We start from the raw sequence: 15288 nt of genomic DNA, 5'->3' as shown, positions 1-15288 counted from the left end.
TTGAAGGGGCAAATGGAGTGTGAATTTTGTGCTTGAGGGCTCTACAAAAAGATCGCGCAAATATCTATAATTTGGGGGGGGGGGGGGGGGGGGGGGGGGGGGGGGGGGGGTTGTGTGTGTGTGTGTGTGTGTGTGTGTGTGTGTAGCTGTTTAACTTAAATAATTAACACACCAATGAACAAGAAGTTCAAAAAGACAACTGGCTAAAGATGTCAATGTAAAGATAAGTACAGAAACAACTCCATCTTTGAATCATAACTGCACAACATAATAAGAATGAAGTATCATTCCAAATGAATTTGTACAGAGGTATCAAAACTGTCATAATTGAATCATTAAATGCTTCTGAAGTCGGACTACAGCAAGCTAAACCTCTTTAAGCCAAGATAGAATTCTCACATGCATCCATATAGTCAAGACAACAGATATGTTAAACTTGGCTACGTATGGCAAGCTTCAAAGAATCTATCAGTTGTTATCCATGTCAAACTTAAAAAGATTTAAACTAGCTAATGTCCTGGATATTAAAAATTCCCATCGTATTACAAATAAATTTAGCTTCTTGTCATATAATATCTGTTAATGTAAAAAATGTCAACTATTCCATATTATTGTAAGTAAAAAGCTTTTTGCAAGCAAAGCTACGCTACGTAATTTTATTCTAAAAATGTGTTCCAATGTCGAGCCCTTCAAAGCAAAAAATAGCCATGATTATCTTTTGACCAAGCAAGCCATATCCACAGACTTAGGTAAAAAACCAGAAGAGTATACTGTAAATCTCTTATCCCGTCAGATCTTGGCAGAATCCGTAATACTTATGACTAACAAATCATCAGTAGCAGTTGGGTTAGTTTTCCAAGTATTCCCAGTACTATCATATGCTATCAAAGCAAAACACGCTAGGACCAAACAACTATCATTATCAGTTGAGAGCAACTATATAACCGTTATCTTGAGTCATTTCCCAAAGTAGCTTGAGTTAGTGTCGGTTCTAAGAAAAGAACCTACCAAAATGTGACCCATATCATTTTGGTAGCATAACAGCAGTGCCACCAAGCTTTCAACGTAAAATTAACTAGGGTTATCATTCATCCGAAACGTAAACCTGGTGTCAATAGTATGCAGGAGGTAATGCATTTTTTATATTTCTATAATGAGTTTCTTTTGAAACTTTAGTAAGAGTTGAATCCTTAGTCCAGAGAAGTAACCCGAGAAGTATCAGCCCGAGCCTTATTATACTGATACCGGTCAAAATCACAAAATTAAGCCAGGCAACCAGGTGATAAACAGAAGCCAGCAAAAACCAGGTAATAGGATTGTAAGTCAGCATCAGAGCTAGATCCGGCTATCCCCAACCATACCCAAGAGAGTAGGATCTTGTTAACAAATAAATTTTCTACATTCAGTGAGCAAGACTGGAAGCCAGCAGAAATAATCATATTCTTTCACTATGCCGAAGTAAAAAGCCTATCATCATTCTCAATATAGCACTAGATTTCTAGACCTCCTGAAATTTTGAAGGAATGTGGAGCTAGTGAGCAGTAGTAAACTCACAATAGTCTCCTAGGAGCTAAGATCAGGTTAAAATCCAGTCAGCTACAACTATAACTATCAGAATATGGCAGCTTTCCAGTAACCAAAAAATCCATGCATAACCAGCACCACCACCAGGCTTTTAGCCTTTATACTTACCATTTGCTTGAAAACAAATCCAAATAGCCTATGTATGATAAATTTGATGTGATATTCTAGCACAGTCGCAACCAAAAAACTAGAGTGAATATATGTAATCAGTATCATGCAGAAAGAAAGCCCCATTTGTGACAACCATGTATATCAGCCCAACTCTGTTTAATGGAAGAACCAGAACCATCTACTATTCAATCACATGAATTTAAGCCTGAAGATGTAGAGTCCAGCTAGACCAGGCCTAATATAGGCTCCCCCCCTTTTTTTTAATAATGAATGTAGCATAACCCACTGCAATCATCAGAAAAATGACCAGTATCTTCCTTTAAACAAAAAAAAACATGTATAACCAACACACCCACCAGGTATTCAAGCTTTACATTCACCATCAGTTGTCAAGACACCAATAACCATATGTATGAACGTTTTTACGACATTTTCTAGTAAAAAAGCCATCAGAAAAATGGTCCCAACCTGTGAGGTATTGAGCGTCCAACCCCATGTAATCAAGAGATGCATCAATAGAACAAGCATCATTCCTTCCCAAACCAACCGATGCAACCCAGCAACTAGAAATGAAAAGAACAGAACAGAACCTCGTCTAAGTGAGGGAAAGAGCCCCTCACCTTTTATGGTAGAGGAGGCAGGGAGGATGTACTTATGTGCGGGGGGGTGCTGTATCAGTCGAGAATCTCTCATCCTTAACAGCTACACGTCCCTCCAAGTGAAGTAGGTAGAGACCTCGAGCCAGGTAACCCTAATCTCTAGCTCGGTTTAGCAGAGCAGATAATATACGCGCCGCGATATAATGATAGAAATAAAAATCACCACACGCCCAAGTAAGGGCCTAAAGAGGGTAGTAAGTGAAATTGGCTGGAGCTAGGTAGGAGCCGATACCCATAAGGTAGCCTTTTATCAAACCATGCACAAAGTAGTTTATCAGTACTAATTCCGAGTTCTTTTTGGTATCCTTTAGGTTATGAGTAGGTATACTATGGTCAACTGTTGTGATAAAGTGTGTGTGTGTGTGTGTGTGCGCGGGGTGAGATGGAAAGGCTCATGCACATAAAGTTTTATGCAGCATCAAATCATATAGCAATGCACACACAATCAAGCAAGATGCAAAATGCAATGAAAGTATGATTACAACCACAAGAGGAGTCGTCGTCCGAGTGGTCTAGTAGAGAATTGATGCTCTTAATGCTCAATTTTTTTGAATGCCTTAATTGTGGCTCAAAAGTCTTGAGCCTTTGCACATATCCAATGACATGCAACTCAATTGAGCTCTATAGATGCGGTCTAAAGCTAATACTAATCTACTAGGATCATCTGAAGGTGATTAGGAGGTGCTAATCACACTGATACCATATGTAAGGGCTATGATGGATACAACATTGTAGCATTCAAGGTTGTGTTTACACCATAGCAATAGATAATACGTAGATTAGAGGGCAAGCTCAATACACAATGTAGAAATACTACCTTGTTTGATTGAGTGTAGAAATGTAATAGAGAATACAAGCTTTGGATAATGGTCTTATATAGGCTCAAGGTGGAGAAATGGAATCAATGTGTGGATGGATATGCACCACATATGGTAATGGTAAGGTTCATGTGAGCTACCACAAGTAGCATGTGGCTATCAAGTGTATAGAATGTGTTTGTGGAATGAGTAACATGTGTGAGTCTATAGGTTCCATGAGGAAAGTGTGACTATGCACATAATGGTGTATGCTTGGCTTTTTAGTGATTGTTCTCACTACAAGTGTAAGCTAAAGGCTTACCCCAGCGCTGGAGACAGATTAGAAAATGTCTTTTCGTCTTCCAAGGGCACACGCGAACTCAACATACCCATAACTCTCCCAACATACTTTTGAGTGTTGGGGTCACGTTTTGGAAAAGTTAAGTGTAAGAAGCTGGCATTGTTGAAGAGATCCAAGCCTCTTGATCTTGTACCTTACCCCATGCTCTACAAAACTCGGAATTCTCATTCTCATTATCCTAGTATTATTATACGCAAACTCAACTAACGGTAAGTATTGTTCCCACTCGGATTGTCTTTCTGAAACATAGCACTTGAGAAGGTCTAAAACAGTGGCATTAGCAATTTCGCTTTGACCATCTGTTTGAGGGTGATAAGCTAGCTTAATTCCTCTAGCTTAGTTCCTCAATTTTCGAATAGTGCTTGCCAAAATAAACTAGTCATGCGAGGATTTCTATCGCTGACAATAGTTTTTGATAGTCCGTGATGTTTAAAAATCTGAGCTAGAAATATTCTAGCCATGTGATCAGCTTTGATCGTCTTCTTAACTGGAAGAAAATGTGCTTGCTTATTGAATCTGTCTACTATAGTCCAAATTGCATCATTTCCATTCTTGGATCTAAGAAGATCCGTAATAAAATCCATGGCAATACTTTCCCATGGCGTGTTAGGCACAAGGAGTGACTAAAAATTGCCATAAACTTTATGTCTGTCATATTTCACTTTCTGACATACTAAACACTCGCGTATATATTTTTCAATGTCCGCCCAAAGTGTTGGCCAAAAGAAATATCTTTCGAAAACACTAGTGGCAGCAGTTCTTCCCCGATGCCCGACATACGGATAATTATGTGCTTCATCCATCACCTTCTGTCTTAAGGGTTGAACTATGCATATTGCTTGTTGATGATATAGTGTATCATACCTAATAGAATAAGGTGACCTTGAATGACCACCTTGAAGATTTGCCCAAATTGTAGCGAAGTCTAGATCTTGAGGATACATCTCACTGAGAAATTCTAGTTCCTCATGATAAATAGTTGTCATTGCATTGATCTTTGGACGCCTGGAGAGAGCATCAGTAACCGCATTCTTTGTTCCAAAAGTGTGTAAAATCTGAAAATAAGTTCGCCCATCTCATTTGCTTTTCTCATACCTTTCTCTGTGTCAATAAGTAGCAAAGACTCTGATGATCTGCCTTGATTATAAAATCAGTTCCTAAAAGATAATGTTTCCAAATGGAAAGACGTGAGTTACTGTCATTAACTCTTTCTCATAAATAGAGGCATGCAACTCCGCATCTTTAAGGCGCCGACTTTCGGAGACACTTTTCCAAAAGCTCATTGACCTCCTTGATCTCCTCTTGCTACATTAGACTAGCTCGATAAGGAGGCTGATTTGGAGGAGAGTTTCCTGGGATCAAATCAATTGTATGATCCTCAAGTCGAGAGGGTGGAAGTTCATCTGTAAAACAATTTGCAAAACTTTCTAATAACTTAATTCTTTTTTGCTCTGAAGAGAAAGAAAGTTGTGAAGAAGACATGTCTCTCTCTCTTACAAAAATCAACTACGTTGAAACACACTTTTTTATTGTTTTCTTAAGTGCAATGTGGTTGGCAATGGAAATTTGCCAATGGGAATGTGTCAATCACCTGCATCCGCTATTACAACATATTGCTTTCCTTTGTGGTCAAAGGACAAGGTCTTCTGAACATAATCAGGAATGGGATGCATCTTGTAGTGCCAAGGCATCCCTAAGATGACATCGCATCCTTCAAATGAAGCTAGTAAGAAATATCCTTGATCTTTATAGTTATCTACCTTTAAATTCATCTTTCCTATGATTTGGAGTACAATTGGAGTTTTGCCCTTTGAAAGCGAACGATGCTTGAATAGAAACTCCAAAATGGTTAGGCTATAAATTGAGATTTTCGGCTAACTTCGTAGAGATGAAGTTATCCGTACTGCCTGGGTCAAACAGGTTAAGTGCCCGCTGATTGTTGATGCTACCCCATGCTTTGAGAAGAGATCTTTCTTTCCCATCCTTGGTTGTATTTCCTTGTACATTTGGGATTGCATTGGAGGAAGGTGGTTGCGGGATTTTGGTAGGGAACTCACCCTTCATACGTCCAATTTGTCCACACTTGAAGCATCTTCCTTCGTTGATGTAGGTTCTTAATTCAACAAGAGAGAGGTATTTCCCTTTCTTGGGCTGATTTGGCTTTGCTTCTGCATCGGAGGTGGTTCTTTTCTTCTTTTGAGAAGAAGAAGTGGAAGTAGGCTATTTTATATGGAGCCTTCTGCTTGGCATGATAGGTGCTTTGCTCCATGTTCCTAGGAGTTCCCTTCTCGTGTATAGCATCAGCTATGCTAGCGGATTCCATAAGTATTTGTAGGTTGCCTTGAGAATAAAGCTTCATAGCCTTTTGCAAGCCTTCATGCAACTCGGCTTCAACTTTCGCATCTTCTCCGAATCTTCAATCTTCTTAAATGGGGTAACTTTCAAGAGAACGTCCTAAAACTTGTCCACATATTGTGGAACAGTTTCGTTTCCTAACTGAGAAAGCCTATCCCATTCTTTCTTTACTTCTTCCTTATAATATGGAAGGAGGAATTGAGCATAGAACTCCTTCTTGAAGGCAGTCCAATCATGAGGCTTGCGTTTTTCAAGGATTAGAGTCAGCCACCAACTGTTGGTTGTGCCTTTTAGGACATACTGAGATGGTGAAGCTTGGACCTTTTCTTAAAGTTCCCTTCAACAAATGCAACTTCAAACTGGCGAATGAAAGCTAAAGCTTTGTTGTTGTCCCACCGTCCGTTGTAGGTCTCGATTTCACATCTTTCTCACCCGACTTGAATAATTTCTGCTTGTGGTGCTTCTTCTTATGATGCTCCTTCTTTTTGCCTTTCGACTCCTTGTAATCAGGAGCTCTATCCTTCGACTGCACTTTTTGCGACGGCGGATCGTCAAGGAACATGTCCTTTGGAGAAACTATGTAATCCAAATCCTTCATGAAAGAAAACTGAGGATAATCAGGAGGATCTTGCTCTTGAACCTTTGGATTGAACTGCACATGACGTTATGGAGGTTTCTTTTGTCTCTCGTGCATGCGGGAGGTTCCAACTAAAGGATCTTTCTTTGGTTCTTGCATCTTTGGGTTCTACGGGATTTCTCCCGACCCCATCGGCACTTTCTCCTTCCCTTTCTCAAAAGTGTGGAGAATCTTCTGAAAATTTTGGATAAGAGAGAGCTCTTTGCAACTTTGTCACCTATTGCTGGAGCAGAGTGAGCTCTATCTCACATCCTTCCATTTTTGCAGTCTGTCAAAAGTCATCAATCCCTTAAGAAAGAGAGAGATGACCTTACTTTGATACCATTGTCACAAAAATACGGAAGCATAAACTAACTGTTAAATGTAATTCATATACTCGAGAGAATTTGGAAGAGAGAGAAAATCTTGACACATCATTGGGGACCAAAAGATGGGCTGCCGCCCCCTCCCCAAAAAAAAAAAAAAAAAAATCCTCTTTATTACTAAGGGAGAATCTTTACAAGCACAGGAACGGGGCAAAAGCCCGTCCTCTATTCTTTCTTTGTTCCTTTTCTGCTTCTAATTAAGAAAGTAAGAAAACTACTATTTGACTACTGAGAGGATTTTCCCTCAGCTGTGAGATTTTGGGAAGCTCTAGTAAAAGGGAGAAACTATATCCCTTCATGCATAATCATTCCTGCAATAAAACCAAGAAAGAAACACGCAAAATGCACGCACACATGCTTGCTATAACTTTGAGCACATAATCTAAAATTGTTACCTGAGAACATTCCAATGCCGAAATAGAGATCTTTTTCGCGATGGAATCGCACTAAACTTTGTGTACACGTAGTGTAGGTAGAGAAGATTGAGATTCTATGAGTACTTTGCTGAAATTCACCCTAATAGAGGTGATAAGAGGCTGAAAACAGAGAATTTACAACAGCTAGGCATGAGAGAAAGAGTGTCTTCTTCTCCTTTTCGCAATAAATCTTCCCCCACAACAGCCTATGATCAAGATTCATCCACAAACTGATGGACACACAGAAGAGGCTAATTCTATTGTCTTAGATCTGTTGAAATGCTATGTGTCAGATAATAAGGGCAAGTGGGATCGGTATCTACCCATCCTTGAGTATGCATACAACAATACGATGCATTTGTCGTTAGGCAAGGCACCTTTTGAGAATGTTGAGGATGGCAAAAAGGTTCCTCCTATTTTGCACACAAAGGACAAAATTTTTGAGGTGAATCGATATGTAGAGAACATGGATGAAATGAATAGGAAGATCAAGCTTGCCTTGGAGAATACTCAGGCAAAGCAGAAAAGGGTTGTTGATCATCACCATCATGAATTGTTGTTTTCACTTGGTGATTGGATACTTCTACGGTTTGAGAAGGCAAGGTTAAAGAAGATGAAGGGCAAGGAAAGGTTATTTCAGAAGCTCAACATGCGATACTATGGGCCTTTTCAAATACTTGAGAAGATCAGCGATGTTGCTTATAGGTTGAAATTGTCCGACACTTCGAAGATTCATAATGGTTTCACGTGAGTCTTCGAAGACCCTTCGTGGGTGATGTGCCAGAAGATATGCCAAATGAGACGTTTAGAAACTTAATGAGATATTGGTTCCTGAGCAAATTTTGACACATAAGGAAAGAAAAGTTAAGGGAAAAGTTGCACGACGGTATTTGGTGAAGTTCAAGAACTATCCACCTACGGATGCAAAGTGGATGGAAGAGTGTGAACTGCTATAGAGTCACCGAATGTATTGCAGCTCTACCTTGAGATCTTTGGGTTACAACCTACATATGTCCCAACCCAATGTGTTTGAAAAAGGGATAATGATGGAGCTAGCACATCAAATGTGCATGCAGATTCAGTGCAATAGAAGTGGACACTACTCTACAAAAGATATTATGCTCATCTCTATCGTAAATAGAAATAGCAAAAGTACGAAGGTTTCATTAAGTCATTTATATCTATGTTACATGACCCTTCTTGAGGATACATGTGATGATAAAAGGGTGCTAATTACATTAAATCATCTATGGTATATATATATGGTATGCAATCGAGGACGTTTAAGATTTCAAGAGGGGAGTATGTCATGAGGCTATGGCAACCACTTACCTTAGTAGTGATTTTCTTTCCCTTGATTTTTATTTAATTTTTGGGACCCTCTTTTTGAAGTCATAAATGGTCAGACATTGTGTAGCCACTGTGAAACCGCCAACGGCCAAGAGTTTCACCCGCAGTCGCGAAGGGCAAGTCGCCACGAGATGGTAGGGCCAGTCGGCACTAAAATCTAAAATCCGATCAATAAAAGGATGTCTAGGCTCAGTTCAAAATCATTTAGGCCCCTCGCTACACTTTATAAGTCGATGGGTACTAGGAATTTAACTACAAAGAGGCAAAGTGGACACTTGGCAACTCCAGGTTTATTTTCCAAGTCTACATGAAGAGGAGGGCACCCAATTTAAAAGTGGAGGCTAATTTTTGCTCCATAAGTTAACAGTGTGTGTGAGTAGTGGGAGCAGGTGATCATGGCTTTTATGGAAAGCTTGCCTTCTCCCTTGTCTTATGTAGCAAGATGATTCCGCTCTCGTGCCTTCACCTTGTCAAAATATCTCTCACAATGGTATGAAAGGCAGTAGTCCTCCCGTTAAATCCCTCACAGGGACAACTCCAGTACTAGGCAGTAAAACCAGGAAGACTTTGACAAAGCATGACTGGAATGTGCAAGCAACCACACGTACACTCAGAAGCACACAAGCGCACATGCATTCAACACTAGAAACTCAGCACTTCAACAATATAGCACCATACAAGAAACCCGCATACGTTACTCAATTGCCTGGCCAAGCTTGAAAATCACAAAGCTCAGGTGCGTCGTCTCTCTCTCTCTCTCTCTCTCTCTCTCTCTCTCTCTCTCTCTCTCTCTCTCTCTCTCTCTCTCTCTCTCATGCAAGACACAGCTACCTGCATGTTTACGATCCTTGTCGACGCCAGACTTGAGAAGCACCTCCAAGTCCCGCCGCCCGAGAGACATGAGCCCCAGGGTGAGGCCAGACATGAGTCCCGCAAACAACACCAGCCCCACGATCACCAGAATGTACACCCAGAATGAACCTTCACAGCAGGTCTCGTGGGCCATGGCTGATCTCTCTCTCTCTCTCTCTCTCTCTCTCTCTCTCTCTCTCTGTGCGTGTGAGCGTCGCCTACTTGCACGGTCTCCTCTCGTCTGCGTCTGTACACCACCTTAGCACGCAGACACTACGAATTTTTTGAATAGTATATGGCGGGGCTTGATCTTTGCTTCCACGCGTCGAACAAATAATGAACCATGTGTCACCTATTTATGTCTCGTGGTACGCCCACCCACCAGTGTGTTTTTAACCGGATAAAATTGCAAAATCCCAGAGCTTGCCTTGAAGAATACCGGCACAAGTTTAAGTGTAATTAGCGGCAAATGCTTCAAGTTTTGACCTAAAAATTCAAAGAGTTTTAAGTGTGACCTTATTTTTGTCGGTTAGGAAAAATGATTTTGGCAAACCCTAGGGGGAGAGCTGAGTCGCACCTTGTGTGAAAGGGGGGACACACGTGAACTAGTTTCCCAAACAAGGTAAATCCGCTTTCTCCTCCTCATTTATAGAAACCCCGGTGCAAGTCTACTAGTACTATATAAAAAGGGAGGGGATGTCTTGCTTCTTTTTGTTTCTTGAATCAACTTCCCCAATGAACATGTTTCACCTCAGGTCAATACTATCCTTCAATTTCTTCTTTCAATCTTTTGTCGTGACCTCTATGCTTCTCTTCCCCCATTCCCCTTGCTCGCACCTCTGTGAGACTCAACTCTAAAAGGAGGAAAGAGGAATAACATTTTGATCACCCAAGTGCAGTAGATTGGTTGTCCCTAGTTCCTCCTAACAGCTCTTGAGTTTCAAGACTTGTCGGTGGACAGAACGTTGAAGTCCCTTGGGATTGTTCCTAATGACATTAAACCTTCTCTTTTTCTTCTTCTTCTCCCTCAAGCCTACATCATGTTGGGCCAGGTGCCCTTGCCAAGCATAGCATACATGACCAACAGTAATCTACTGTGGGCAGGCATACTCCTCGTCATATTGGGCATTTTCATAAAAAGGTACAATCATCTACTCAAATCACGGGCCTAGTGCTTGTGTCGGCATAGGAGCCAACACATTTCGTCTACCTGACCTCCATTCTTAGGCCTCCTCTTGCTAGAGCCCTTCTTTTTGGACGTGGTGGAGGACGCCTACCCCCCAGCTTCAACAAAACTGCATCTGAGACATCTGCATGTTGGGTACTTTCCTCGTGGTTCTAGTTTTGGTGGAGGCTCCTATGTGGCAGGTGATGGAGCATCATGGCTCCTCCCTTCTTGTGAAAATAGGAGGTATAGTGGATCTATGGGTTGTTGATGTATTGAGTCTTGTCTAGTTTGGGATCATCTTGAGGGGGGTGTTTGATGGGGGTGGCAAACCTATTGATGTCGGTGGCAACCTCAGGATTTGATCTATCTCGTTGTATATTTGGTTAAGCAGTAGGACACTCTGTGTCCCCTTGTAATTCTTTTTGGCTCCACGGCTCTTTGGAGCATAAGTGATAAAATTGTTAGGTTGAATTAAACTGGTATCAGTGTTTGGGAAAGGATTGTCTCAGCTTAGTCTTGAGCCAATTGAAAATCAAGACTAGCTAGCTACAAACCATGGTAAACGGGAGAAAATTCGATGAAATATGTGAGAAAGTTGTCCAAAATTTTTGCAAATCTCAAAATTTCTACTAGTGTTCTCAGTTTTCTTCTTTGTGAGGAGGAAACTCGACCAGCAGTCGCTTAATAAAAGAGACTTTTTCGAACGTTAACACTGACTGGAATCAAGCTATAGAATGCAAGAAATGTAAATCCATGTGAAGTTGTGAAATAAAAGGTGAAATAAAAAGAACTAATTAATATATGTGTGTGTGTATAGAATTTATTAGAATTATACAAGGTGAAGCTTCACTTTAGCATTCTAAAACAATAGAATGCAAAAAAAAAAACATATATGTGTGTGTGTAAAATTTACTAAAATTATGCAAGGTGAAGCTTCACTTTAGCATTCTAAAACAATAGAATGCAAGAAAAGTAAAGACATGTAATGATGTGAAATGAACGGTAAGTCGGTGAGTCTCCAGCATGAGCATGGAGTGAAAAGAATGAAAGTCTCCCTAACTCAACATAACACTAAGGGTTTCTTTTTGAAAGCCAAAAAATTTACCAACGAGACTTGTCATTATAGTGAGAAGTGATTGACGAGACAAAATTGTTGCAATCAATTAATGTAATGGAGCTTTAATAAAGACAAAGGGAGAGGAGGGTTGCGTGTAGAGATTATTCTCCAAGTCAAAGTTACCTACATCTATCATAGAGAAATATATAAGGACGTGGTCACATGATTGCTTACTTTTCACGACAAGCTTTGACAACGGATCTGTGGCGACAGCTTTTGACTTGCTTAGTAGTGACCTTCAACGCTCAGGTCTTCCTCTCTCTACCCGCTGCAGCCGATGAGCCACACTACAAGAGGTTGTGTGCTCTTGTGACGCTGTTAGCGATGGAAATACACTGGGTTTTTATAACCCCCGACGTCATTAATAGCGTCGCTACGAGAGCGTCGCTATATGCGACGCTATAGGCGTCGCTATATAGAGACGCTCATAGCGACGGTTATAGCGACGTTTACACAGAAGTCTATAGCGACGCTCCAGAGCCATAAATAGCGACGGTTATAGTGACGCCCGAGAGAAATTTTTTTTGGTGACAGGGCATTGAATGCCCTGCCACCCATCAACCATATTGTACTTGATTCACTTTTTAAAAAAAAAGTGCAAGGGTAGATAATAGACCCAAAATAGTCACCCACAAGACACGTTGTTTGCAAAATTGACAAGCGTAAAATTGACAATTGTACACATCATAGGCAAAATGAATTGATTGGCAAATGTAATAATGACAATTGTACAACATCATAGGCATAAAGAATTGATTGGCAAAATGAACTGCGGTGACAAATGTAATAATATACATGGTTCAAAAAGACGTATAAAATCCGTCTCATGATACATAAGCTATGAGAAACCCTAAACTAATGCTATCTAGCTACGGCTAAACTGACGTCGTCTAGTCAGACGTCTCATCGCGTCCAAGCGGCGTATCTGTCGGATTCTGCAAAAGAAGACAATAAGACAGCTTTCAGTAAGTATAAACATATAACGACATTTATAAAACAATACAAAAAATAGAAAAGAGTAAACCCTAATACTAACCATGCCGCCGCGAGAACTGAGAATGTCCATCGGGGCGTTTAAGCCATTCCTGCCTACGTACTCGCGCTCGTACGGTGTGGGATCACATCCTATCATCGACCACTGTCAAAACATACAAAGATTTCATTATGTTAGAATTAAAAAACTCATAAACCCTAAACTATCGAACATAAAGAGCAATGCGAAAACACTTACAAAATCGGCCTCAAATGATGCCCATCCACCGCTCCCCAAGTGGTGCGAGCTCCCTGCCTCTACTCGCGCTCTGGCTGCATCCTTTTGTTGCTTCCACTTGTCGGGATTCTCGCGCGCTGCTTTCTTCGCATTCTTCCAATCTTCTTTGGCCAGCCAATCTGGCCTGTTCCACCCATGCTTGATTGCTTTTTGCACTTCGGAACGCTTGTGTTTGCAGTATTCGCGCATTCGAATCTTCATCAGGTCTTCATTGAAGCGTTGATCCCGTGTTGGAACGGGAAACTCATCATGAAGTATGCTGATGACTCTGTTTTTTAAATCACTTGGTACTTCACTCCATTTGTTTAGTATGTAGTGTCTAAACAGCTAAGAGCAAAGACCATGCATGCGCGAGATCACCTTCTTGCCGTCATCATCCATGATGATGCCGCCACTGAAGTCGACGGAGTAAGGCAAGCCCTCTGGCCGGTGACGCATAAACTTGGGTGTCCCAGCAGGGGTCTCTAGCGGCGTGTCGATGGGGGTACGGACGTCAGGTGTCTCCACCGGCATCTGGGCCCCGAAGCGAGGAGTGTCGAGTGGGGTGGCTCCTGGCGGAGTAGGTAGAGGTGTGTAGCTGCTAGGAACAGTTAGCCACGCAAAACCTGGCGTAGATGGCGATGTTGTAGCTGGTGTGGGGGCGGGCAAAGAAGGGGAGGGTAAAGAGCCTCGTCGAACACGAGGCGGTGTGGAGGCATCGGCGGCGGAATCCCCACAACAACCGCCAACGCCACCACTAGAGCGCCGGTGTCTAGCCGAGTGTGAAGATCGTCTCGTCGACGCCGAAGCTTCGGAGCGCGCCGAATGCTCCGAAAGAGAGGGAGATGCGGATGGAGTAGGAACGCGCGATGATGCGCCAGAGCGATGACGCTCCACGTACCACTGTCTTTGCTACGGTGACAAAGAAGAAAGAAACTCCTCATCATCCATACCTGCATTAAACACACGAATATTTAAACTTAATATTGAATGAATAGAGTAGACAATGACGCAAAGACCATTAAATACAATGACGTAATGACGCATATAAATACAATGACGCAATGAATTGAGTGATAGAAGAGGCAAGTCGAAAACTCAGAATTTTCAATCAAAAGATGTGAGCGCGAGTAGAAAAGAGCGTTATACACCATGGAAGGTACTTAGAGAGCCAGAGCTTTTACAACACGGAGCAAAATTGTTCAAATACAATATTTGTGGCTTTAAGAGATCTCTCTCTCATCCTCGCATAACTCAGCATAACTTCCTATATCTATATAGAGCTCTTCGTTTAAACACATATCCTCTGTTTCATTTTGTAGCTCCTCTGCATGCACCCCATATAGAGTAGTAGCATCTTGATGCTCGTCTGGCACCACCGCAGCGGCTTCTGATTGAGCATCTTCTCTGATCTCCTCCGATGATGCCGTTGTGATTGGCACATGGTAGCCTTCATACGTCCTTGCACTACGAGGGGCTACCTCTATGACGTACCAGCAGTTTCATGTAGACTTTGTAGGATGAAATATTACCTGCCAGAGCCACATAACTTACATGAGAGCTTTCAAGCACATAACTTGTAAAAGGGGGATGTTAAATATTTACATACTTACTTGTTCACAATGCTCGGGTAGTACGAAAGTGTCTCTTAGGTCAGTCCATTTCTTAGTAGAATCCACCTCAAGAAAACCAGACTCTCCTCTACGCACAGTAGTGTTGCGACCCTCCATGATTATCTTGAACCATTGCACGTCGAACAAGTCGACAAAAAATCCTCTGTAATCGATCCTCAAAATCTCTTGTAGCGTGCCGAAGTAAGTGAGTTCCGCCACCACAGGATCTGCATCAGAGGAACGTCGTCGACTAGACTGCTCAAATTTTGCCATGATTCCACAATCTTGAGTAAAACGCTTTTTGTCGATCCGTTCCACCCTAAAATGTCGACCTTTACACCATGCTGCTGTGTATGACTTATACTACAACGAACAAAGATTATGAGTGGCCGTTCAAACGTTTAGAAATAAAGTCACTAGCTAGTCGTACATTGCAAACTTACCTTGGTCGCGCAACCCCGAGAGTACTCCCACTCTTCCTCAGTCACTTCGTCACCGCATTGTTGTGCGCTTTTCAATTGGTTGTGCAACCATCTTAAGCTCATGAATGTTGGTAGGCTCTCCAGACCCGTCGGATAGTGCATCGGTGGTCGTCTTCCCCGTCTCCACTCGATTCGTGCCCTTTGTCGCTCTTGCTTTGCATCCTCATATTGT

The 15288-nt window shown here is 41.7% G+C and overlaps 1 protein-coding gene across 3 annotated transcripts in view; it reads right to left on the bottom strand.

Moving 5' to 3' along the window:
* The window catches only part of LOC147461248 (DUF21 domain-containing protein At2g14520-like), a 41129-nt gene extending 31334 nt beyond the window's left edge, over nucleotides 1–9795 (bottom strand). For 2 of the 3 annotated variants that reach the window (XR_015187576.1, XM_086508841.1), the window contains exon 1: nucleotides 9467–9793. Coding sequence is in view for 2 of the 3 variants with exons in the window: in XM_086508841.1 (XP_086364967.1) it covers nucleotides 9467–9641 (175 nt within the window). In the remaining variant the exon portion in view is untranslated. Of the gene's footprint in view, nucleotides 1–9466 lie in introns of all 3 variants that reach the window. The other variant, XM_086508842.1, reaches the window with a different exon arrangement.
* Nucleotides 9796–15288: the final 5493 nt, after the last annotated feature.

Source organism: Adiantum capillus-veneris, chromosome 3 (genome assembly GCF_014529385.1).
Source record: "Adiantum capillus-veneris isolate H3 chromosome 3, ASM1452938v2, whole genome shotgun sequence".
Classification (NCBI taxonomy): domain Eukaryota; kingdom Viridiplantae; phylum Streptophyta; class Polypodiopsida; order Polypodiales; family Pteridaceae; genus Adiantum; species Adiantum capillus-veneris.
Note: the sequence above shows the minus strand (reverse complement) of the source record. Positions and strands in the feature narration are given on the sequence as shown.